Raw genomic sequence first — 9,998 nt, forward strand, 5'->3', positions numbered from 1 at the left:
GGGGGGGGGGGGGGGGGGGGGGGGGGGGGGGGGGGGGGGATGCTGCGGCACCGCCGGGTGCTGCAATGCGCGGTGCCGCGGTGCGGGGGGAGCGTGGGAGCAGAGGAACGGGGATGAGGGCGTGCGGGGGGGGCACCCGCAGAGCGGTGGCACCGCGCAGATTCCCGGTTAATGTGTAACGCTTCTCTCGGCGCTCCCGTTGACCCCGAGGCGGTGGAGGGGGGGGGGGTGCGCGTCCCTTCCGCACTGTGGGAGCCCGCCGCGGTGGTTTGCCTTCAAGTCCAACCCCCCCCCCCAACTCCCCACGGCCGCGCTCCGGGGATGGGGCCGGGGGGGGGCCGGGGTGGGGCGCACCGAAACCGCGGAGCCCTCGGGGGGGGGCGCGCGCCGGGACTGGCAGCGTTGGCTCTGCGTGCAGCGACACGCGCGTGGGGAGCGGGGGGGGCGGCGCAGGGGGTGCGGGGATGGCGGCCCTTCAGCCGCGCGTGGTCCCTGCGGGGCACCCGGACGGTGCTGCGGAGCCGTGGGGAAACCGAGGCAGGGACGGAGGGGGCGGCGCTCGGGGGGACCTGGGGGGGGGGAATGGGGACGCGAAGACCCGCGGGGGGATCCCGGCGCCGCCCCCACACAGCGTTCCGGAGGCGCTGCACGGCGGGCTGGGGATGCGCACCTGCCCGGTCAATCCCGCACCCCCCCGGCCTCAGTGCGGGGTCCGGGTCAGGCGGTGCCCGGGGGGCGTTGTGCCGCTTTCGGAGCTCCGTGCGGGGGGGGTTGCGGGGAGAGGCTGCCCCGCGGTTGTGTCCGTGGGACGGGGTCGGACGCGGAGCTGCACTGCGCGTCCAAAGGTCGCGGCCGTGGCACCGCTCCCGGCACCGCGTCCCCGTGCCTCAGTGCCCGCCCGGACGGCCCCGCTGCGGCGTCCCCCGATGTCACCGTCCTGCTGCGGCCCCGCGGTGTCCCCACGGCGCTGCGGAGCGGGAGGGGCTGTGAGTCAGCGCGGGGCTCCGCGTGGGGCGCGGGGATGGGCCCGGTGCGGGGTTTGGGGTGGAGGTGTCGTGCCCAACCCCCGCCCGACCCCCCCCCCAGATTCGCTGCTGGATGACATCGTGCTCACGCATTCGCTGTTCCTGCCCACCGAGCTCTTCCTGCAGCAGCTGCACCAGCAATATCCTCGGGGCGCTGGGGGGGGACGTCGGGGGGCTGCGGGAGGGGGGGCATAGAGATGCACGGGGGAGTGCGAGGGTGCGATGGAGGACCTGAAGGTGGGAACGGGGGGGGGGAGGAAAGAAGACAGGGGTGGGGGTACCAGGAGGGGGACACGGGTGGGTGTGACGGTGACATCAGCGTGAGCAGCGGCTGTGCCGGGGGTGACACGAGGGCGCCCGTTGGGGCGGCCGTGAGGAGGGCACCGCGGTGCCCCCCCCCCCGGGTGTGAGGAGGTCCCCGTGTCCCAGCTGCTCCTTAACGCTGCCACCTTCGTGCTGGCGGGCGATGGGCCGCCCCAGCGCTGGGAGGAGGGGTCCGGGATGCGGCGCAAGCGAGCGGTGCTGGCGGTGCTGCTGCACTTCCTCGAGACCTACAAGGGGCTGCTGCAGGAGGAGGAGAGCGCGGGGAAGGTCATCAAGGTGGGTGCAGCCCTCCCCTCCCCGCGGCTTCCCCCCCCCCCCCCCCCCCCCCACCGCTGGCCCCTAACCCCTCTCGCCCCCCAGGAGCTGTACCTGCTCATCATGAAGGACGCATCTCTGTACCACGAGCTGGAGGATGAGATCCTGAAACTGCACCAATTGGTGGAGACGGTGGAGCTGAAGTGAGTGGGATCCCCACGGAGCGCCAGGGGTCTCCGATGTGGTGATGGGAGTGCAGTACATGGAGTCCTGATGGGGTGCAGAGGGTACCTGGGGGGGGAGGGGGGGGGTGCACGGGGCGTTCTGAAGGGGTTCAGGTGGCTCCTGTGTGGTGCATGCAGTCCTGATAGGGCTCGTGGAGTCCCCGTGGGGTGCTTGCGGTCCTGATGGAGCACAGTGGGTCCCCAGGGGTTGTGAGCGGGTCCCTCTTTTGTGCATGGAGTCCTATGAGGTGGAGAGGTACCCCAGGGAATGAGGTCCCTGCGTAGAGGAAGGTATAGGGCGTGCGGGGTCCCCACGGGGTTTCTCTGGGACACATGGGGTTGCGACCCTCGAGAATGCCCTGCACCTGGGGCCCATCAGACCGCCCCTGTGATACCCCACCAGAGCGGGGAGGGGATCTGTGTGCGGCCCCCACCGCTCCGTTCCCCCCGGTGCCCTTTGCTGACACCACGCGGTGCCTCAGGGTCCCCGACGAGACCCCGCCCCCGAGCAAACAGGTGAAGCCGCTGTTCCGCCACTTCCGCCGCATCGATGCCTGCCTGCAGACGCGCGTGGCTTTCCGTGGCTCCGACGAGAGTGAGCGCCGTGCCCCAAACCCCCGGGGTCCCGACCGCAGTGACCCCGCCGCCCCGCCGGGGGTCCTGGCCCGCTCTGCTACCCCACGTATCCGTCTGTCCGTCCGCAGTCTTCTGCCGTGTCTACATGCCGGACCACTCGTACGTCACCATCCGCAGCCGCCTCTCGGCCTCAGTGCAGGACATCCTCACCTCCGTCACCGAGAAGCTGCAGTACTCAGAGGAGCAGAGCGCCCGCGATGATGCGCTCATCCTCGTCACCGTGGCCTCGTCCGGAGGTGGTTATGGGGCCGTGGTTGGGGGGGGGGGGGGAGCGGGGGGGGGGGGGTGAACGCTGCCCCCCCCCCCCCCACTGCGCTCTGCCTGCAGAGAAAGCCGTGCTGCAGCCCAGCGAGGAGTGCGTCTTCACCACGCTGGGCATCAACAGCCACCTCTTCGCCTGCACCCGCGATACCTTCGAGTCACTGGTGAGCGCCGGGGGGGTCGGTGGGGCCGCAGTGAGACCCCTCCGCATCCTGCAGCCACCCCGGACCCCCCCGCGCCCCATTGCAGGTGCCGCTCCCAGAGGAGATCCAGGTGGTGCCCGGGGACAGCGAGATCCACCGCGTGGAGCCCGAGGACATCGCCAACCACCTCACCGCCTTCCACTGGGAGCTTTTCCGCTGCATCCACGAGGTTGGGGGGACGCGGGTGCCTCCCCCAGGGCTGCCCCAATGGGGGTCCCTGCGGTGCCCCCCCCCCCACCCCCCAACACCACAACCTCCCCCCGCAGCTGGAGTTTGTGGATTACGTCTTCCATGGGGAGCGCGGGCGGCGCGAGACGGCCAACCTGGAGCTGCTGCTGCAGCGGTGCAGTGAGGTGCAGCACTGGGTGGGCACGGAGCTGCTGCTCTGCGAGTCGCTGGGCCGGCGGGCGCATCTGCTCAAGAAACTCATCAAGATTGCTGCCATGTGAGTGCAGGGCTGGGGGCCGCGGGGGGCCGCGGGGGGGGGGGGGGGGGGGGGGGGGGGGGGGGGGGGCTGCTGGGGCTCACCCACCACCTTCAGATGTAAGCAGAACCAGGACATGCTCTCTTTCTACGCCATCGTCATCGGGCTCAACAACGCCGCCATCAGCCGCCTTCGGCTCACCTGGGAGGTGAGGGGCTGTGCGGGACCCCCCACTCCGGCCCCCCGGCCCCCCAAGCTGCTCACAGCCCCCCATGGGGTTTTGTCTTGCAGAAGCTCCCAGGGAAATTCAAGAATTTGTTTCGGAAATTTGAGAACCTGACGGTGAGGGGCGGCGCGGGGGTCTGGGGCTTTCATGGGGGGGTCTGCTTGTAATGGGGGTGTGTGGGGGGATGCTTGTAGCATCAGGGAGCTCCGTGGATGCTCTGGAAGCAGCGGGTGGGGGTGTTCCTGGGGCTGTCTGCTCTCTGTGGATGGCTGGTTGGTGCACCCTGTGTGGGGGGAGCTGCCCACGCCCCTGACCCCCCCATCGCCCTCCCCAGGACCCCTGCAGGAACCACAAGACCTACCGGGAGGTGCTGGCCAAGATGAAGCCCCCCCTCATCCCCTTCATTCCGCTCATCCTCAAAGGTGCGGTGGGGGGACGTTCTGGGGAGGTCCTGCTGCTCCCCATGGGGCCAGCCCTCATTTCCTTGTCTCTCTCAGATCTGACCTTCCTGCACGAAGGCAGCAAAACCCTCCTGGATGGGCTGGTCAACGTGGAGAAGCTGGTGGGTGCTATGCCCAGGGGGGGGGCACAGTGGGGATCCGGAGGTCCTGGGGGGTCCACAGAAACATCCCAAGGGTGAATGGGGGGGGGGGGGTTGCAGGGTTCTGGGGGAGCTGACGGGGCTGCTGTGTGTTCCAGCACTGCATCGCCGAGAAGGTGAGGACCATCCGCAAGTACCGGAGCCGCCCGCTGTGTGAGTGGGGGCACAGATCCTGGCCCTACATCTGCTGGGGCGGGGGGGCTGTGGGATGGGGCTGCGGGATGGGGATGTGAGATCCGGGCTGGGATAGGAATGCAGGATGGGGATCCAGCATGGCAAGATGGGCTGGGAGTGGGTTACAGGATCCTCCAGGATGGGGATGGAGATGTGGATGCGGGGGTGAGATCCAAGACGGGGATCCAGGTGGAGCTGGGGCCACGGGGTTGAGGGACAGGGATCCAGGACACGGGATGAGGCCATGGGATGCGGCCAGGCTCCCCTCCTGTGGGGTTGGGGGGCACACAGCCCCACGCCATCCTCTCCTCCCTCGCCCCGCAGGCCTGGAGCTGGAGCCGTCCCCCAGCCAGCTGCAGACCAAGGCCTACGTGCGGCAGCTGCAGGTGATCGACAACCAGAACCTGCTCTTCGAGCTGTCCTACAAGCTGGAGCCCGGCGGGCAGTGAGCGGCACCCGCCTGCACTCTGCACTTTGCCCGGGGGACCCTGGGGCCTCCCCACCCCCCGCGGGCCCCCTCTATTTTTGTATGTGTCCCCGCTTCCGCCTGGGCCCCGGGCCCCAGAATGTGTATATTTTGTACCAAATGCGTCTTTAATTGTAAATTTATTTTTTAAGAAAAAGGAGGAAAAAAGGATTAAAAAAAAAAAAGAAAAAAAGAGCCTGAGCGCCAATAAACAGCAGTCCCGAGCACGCGTCCGGCGCGCGGGGTGACGTCGTGATGTGCGTGCGTGACGTCACGTTGCTGGTGGTGACGTCACGGATGACGCAGTAGCGAACAGCGAGCTTCCTAAGATGGCCGCAGCGGGGCGCTGTGACCTCCCCAACATGGCGGCCGTAACGAGCCACGTGATCGCCTCAAAATGGCCACCGGAATAGCGCCGGGCGACCTTCCCAAGATGGCGGATAACAGGAGCAGGCGTTGGGCTGCGGTCTGCGGGTTCTGTGCGGCGGCTCTTAGCGCAGAACGCATTCTCTTCGGCTGCTTCTCGCTCTCATCCGTCCCAGGACGCCCCGACGACCGGCAAAATACCCCGGCATTTTGGAGGCCCCGAGGCACGGCGCCCTTCCCAACATGTCCGCCCGGCCCCTCCAACGTGATGTTCGGCTCCGCCCACTTCCGCAGCACGGGCGCGCAGGCGCAGTCGGGGAGCGGCGGGCGCCATTTTGTTACGGGGCGGCCGGAGGCGGAGGGCGCCGCTGGGCCGCGTTTCCGGGTGCGGCGGGCGGAGGCCGCGGGCGGCGGTGAGGAGCGGGGCCGGGGCTGCGGGGACCGGGGGGGGCTGTGCCGGGCGTCTGCGGTGCCGGGCCTTGTTGGGAAAGGAGCGCCGGGTCGGGGTGCTGCCTCGGGGCCTGGTGGGGGCTGTCCGGGGAGCGGCCTACGCGGAGGCTGTGCCGTCCTCGCAGCGTCCCGTTGCGGGGCCTCCGTGTGCGCCGGGCTGCCGGCCGGGAGCGGAGCTCAGCTGTGCCGCGGGTGGAGGCGGCCGGAGCCGCCCTGCCAACGTGCTGCCGGTGCCGCTTCTGTCCCGCCGACCCCCGGACGGACGGACAGACAGACAGGGCCCGGCGCTGTCCCGGGTTGACCCCGTGGGCTGACGGCCGGCACCGGGCGGCCCATCGCCGCGCATTGCTGGGTGCCGGGAAGGCCGCTGTGCGCGGAGCTCCGCTGCTGCCCGGCGCGTCCCTGCGCTCTCCCTCCCGGATCTCTCGTCGCCGTTGATCCGCTCTGATGAATGCCGTGTCCTCTTGCGCCCCGCCCGGTTACCCCAAACGTGTGGATCCCGCCGGTTGCTCACGGGGGATGTGCGAGCCGCCTCCCGCCCCGCAGCTGAAGCTGACCGGCTCCTTGCCGCCCCGCCGCGGTTCCCAGGTACGCCGGGAGCGGCGCAGAGCCGATGTGGTGGCATCCCCGGACCGGCTGCGGGCAGAGGTTTTGCGTGCCAGTCATTTCCATGAGCTGCAGCGGAGCCGGTGCCCCTTGCAGGCGTGCTTGGAGAGGTGCCGCTGACCCAAAGCGTCCCCGCTTTACCTTTGGCAGAGTTGGCTTTGCTGGGCTGTGCTGCCCTGGCCTGCCCTGCGCTCTGTTGTGGGTGTTGCTGCCCTGCTGCTGTCGGCCGTGAAGGATCCGATCCGGCCGGTCTGTCTGCCTGGCTGGGCTGTGCTCTGCAGGGCACACTGCAGCATCACGTGCTGCTTCCACAGCTCAGCTGCTGGGCTGGTTTGTGTTTGCTGAGCACCTTCCGTCCCTGAGATGCTATAGCACTGCTGCTCCACCTGGGAGCCTCTGGGTGCAGCTGCCTCCTTGCACCTTGCCCGAGCACAGAGGCTGTGGGAGGGGGCTGCCTCCTGGCACCAGAGCCCCCTGGCCCCATAGGAATGTGAGCACACAGCCTGCTTTCCCATGGCTGCCGGCACAGACCCCTCTTTGTGCTGAGCGGGGTGAGGGCGGGCTTGGCTCCGTCCCTCGGCGCTGTCGGCATGCCAAGCCCAGTGCTGCCATGAGCGTGTGCTGGGATGTCAGCATGGGTGACTGGCACCGTTTTGCCACCTTCGCCCCCTGCCCTGCTGCTTCTGCAGTGTGTGAGATCTGTTTGAATTAATTCTTCCAGCTGTAAGTAGGTGTGCGGCTCCCAGCCAGCCGGCGCTGTGGTGCATGAGGCTGCAGAGCTTGTGGCCGCTGTAGCTGCAGGATGTCAGGCCCTGAAATGAAGGCTGCCGTGCAGGAGCGCAGCCAGGCTGTGGGGCTTTCTGCCCTTGCAGAGCCGGGTCTGGGCTCGTTACCTCCAAGTGACGCAGGCTGCCCTGCTCCGCGGGTGCCAGGGCGCGTTCCAGGTCAGGGCTCGCTGCCCGCTTTGCTTTGCTCTAAAGTGCTGTCGTGGAGGCGCTCTGGTCCTTGTCTGACCTACTTACTTACATCTGGCTGCTTGGAAGGAAGGCAGATTTGCTCTGCCAAAGAAGTAGCTTTCTGCTGGGAAGCAAAGGTGGGAGGAGGGAGCCGGGGGGGGGGAAGTGCCCTCAGAGCGGGGGGCTGAGCGTGTTGGGTTTCTGCCGTCTGCCAGGGCAGTGCTGGAATGAGCACAGCTCCCCAGGCTCACTGCTCCAGTGTTACCGGCTTGGCTTGAATGCGCATTGGTCTTTCCCTGAGCTGGAACAGCAGCTCATGGGCATTGCAGTGCCGACAGCAGAGACTCCTGAGCCCTGCAGCTCTGTGCCCTGTGCGGCACCGTGCTCTGCACTGTTCTGCTTCCCACGGCCCCTTCCTGCTCCCCTTTCTTGCTTCCTTTCTCCCAAGCTTGTTGTCAGGACACCTGGAGATACCTGCAACACCGGCCGGACCAGCCAGGGATGTGGCACCTGGGCAGAGATACTTGTGGGGCAAGGAGTGACGCTGCTGGGTGCGCGGAGGCTCGTGCTCCACTTTGCTTTCCCACTGTGAGGTGAGCTGACAGCCGTGGGGCCGCTCAGGAGCCACAAGATCCCGAGCCGTGGGGCAGCTGCGTGCTCACCAGCAGTGCTGGCACGCAGGGACCGTGCGGCCGTGTCTCAGAGTCTGTCTGTCACCCTGCATTAGTAGGTCACAGCTCAGAGCGAGGCCTCCTTCCCCTCTGTGCTGGCCGTGCACTCAGAGCTGTTCTTGGCACCTGCTGACCTGGCACTGCAGGGTGCTCACTCTGACAGCCCTTGGCTCGCTTTCCCCCTGCAGCTCGGTGCCCTGCACCACAGAACAGCTGCTCAGCACCCCAGTGTGTGCCCAGGCCCGGAGATTTTCACCTCATGTGAGGGAGCTTCGCTGGGCTGCGTTGGTGCACGTGTGGCTGTTGTGCAGTGGGAGCACCCTGCTGACGTGTGCCATTAATGAGGCCTGTTTGTAAGGTGTCTGCAGCTTTAGGGTCTTGCTCAAGCATCAAGCACGCGTGTGTGCCACAGAATAACATTTTAGTGCTGGGTTTTCTATGGTGGCTTGTGCATTTTTCCCTAATTTGTCTCCCTGCTAATGGGAAAGGTGCATTTCTTTAGGCGGTTTTGCTCTGCGGAAGCAATCAGCACTGACTTCCGAGCAGCTGCTTCCTCGCCATGAGATCAGCATGGCTTGGGGTGGTTGGTTGGGAGTCCACGGGGCCTTGAGGGCCGTGTCACAGCAGGGCTGGAGCTCAGGATGTGCCAGATAACCTGGATGCTTCCAGTGGGGCCTGCCCCATCCATGCCCTGAGCCCAGTCTTGTTTCCCCAGTGGGTGCCATGGCTGCTGTCGGTGTTACTGGGGGCGTTGAGCTGGAGGTGCTGTTCTGCACAGAACTGCATGCAGTGGCGGTGGGAAAGGCTGCGGGTTCAGACGACGTTCCTTTGCTGGTGCTGCTTCACCTGCAGCCTGGCTGAGCCTGAAGACAGGCAGTGATGCTTTGCTGCGGTGCGTGGCAGCCGACGTGTGCAACACACGAGTTGCTGCGTGGGGACAGCAGGGCCCCTCTGCTCCCATCCTGCGTGGAGCCTCACGTTGTCCTCGAGGAGCCCCTGTTGCTCCGCTCTCGGTGTGGGAAGGTGCGTGTTTGGCAGCTGCTACAAAGCGCTTCTGTCCGCCCTGCAGCGCATTGTTCTCCGGGGCTGCACACATTATTCTCGGCCGCGGGTCGCCCTCGAAGCCGTCGGGAAGTCCTCACGTCTCCCTCAGCTTCCTCCCGCCGGAGCAATCGAGGATGATGGTCAGAGCACGAGGGTCTGAGCAGTGCTGCCCGGTGCCACGTGTGCCACCTTTCCCTCCCCACCTTCCTCTCCAAAGCCGGCATCCACAGCGGGAGCAGCAGGGAAGTTCTGGCCCCGTGGGAAGGGCCTTTCCTGCTCCGTCCTTTGCCGCAGCCTAATGGCAGGACGTGAGTCCTCGCCGCTGATTAAACGTTTCCTCTGCCAAATGAAGTGAGCTCTGCAGAGAGCTGTGAGCGGATCGTGCAGCTCGGGGACCTGGCGGAGCTGGGGCTGCGCGAGGTGCTGCAGTCGGTCCCCGGGGCGTTAGGAACTTTTTGTTCAGGGTTTTGTTCAGAGCTCATTGTCAGTGACCGTGGGTTGTGAATAATTCACAGCGAGCCTCTGAGTCCCGCGGGGTCGGAGTGTGGCTGCCTGTCTGCACGCAGAGATGCGCCGGCTCTCCGAACCGCTCCAAATTGAGGTGGCAGCTCTTGCTCTGAAAGCATGCTGATACGATTTTAAAAGCCTGAGTGACCTTAAATCCTGTGATGGCTGTCTTTCGGGATAAATTATTTATGTCACATCTTCAGGGCCGCCCGAGCCCTCGCTCGGAATGGGCAGAAATGTCAGGGCCTGAGCCTGGGAGGGCTGCGCTGGGGTTGGGGAGGTTTGGATGGGAAGAAGGGACAGGAAAAGGAGCGCTGGGAGGCGGGGGTGGCGGGCAGGGAGCGACCGGGGCGGCCTGGGGAGGCCTCCCAAACCGGTGCAGCTGCATTCTGCAGCCGACATCAGAGGGTTGGAAATTCCTCTTGATCTGCAGTTCAAAGCCGCTGCCTCCCTGAGGATGGAGCTTCGTCTGGGCTTTGCAAATGCAGGCTGGCCGCGGAAGCAGCGCGGCTGTGGAACAGAAATCTGCCGCAGCGCCCAAATCCCCTGAAAAGCGCGGAAACGGCGTCTGAAGGTCAC

The 9,998-nt window shown here is 66.6% G+C and overlaps 1 protein-coding gene across 1 annotated transcript; it reads left to right on the top strand.

The window, feature by feature from the left end:
* Positions 1-926: 926 nt before the first annotated feature.
* RAPGEFL1 (Rap guanine nucleotide exchange factor like 1) lies at positions 927-4,994 on the top strand. Its single transcript, XM_042892269.1, has 14 exons — positions 927-1,165; positions 1,475-1,625; positions 1,710-1,807; positions 2,311-2,423; positions 2,533-2,700; positions 2,792-2,889; positions 2,975-3,097; positions 3,195-3,373; positions 3,470-3,560; positions 3,644-3,694; positions 3,913-4,000; positions 4,076-4,140; positions 4,278-4,332; positions 4,678-4,994. Exons 1-14 carry the CDS (start codon positions 927-929, stop codon positions 4,800-4,802), a joined length of 1,644 nt encoding a protein of 547 aa, XP_042748203.1. The 3' UTR covers positions 4,803-4,994.
* The last annotated feature ends 5,004 nt before the right edge of the window (positions 4,995-9,998 follow it).

Source organism: Lagopus leucura, unplaced genomic scaffold (genome assembly GCF_019238085.1).
Source record: "Lagopus leucura isolate 7727_CA_CO unplaced genomic scaffold, USGS_WTPT01 259-9_obj-0_obj, whole genome shotgun sequence".
NCBI lineage: Eukaryota > Metazoa > Chordata > Aves > Galliformes > Phasianidae > Lagopus > Lagopus leucura.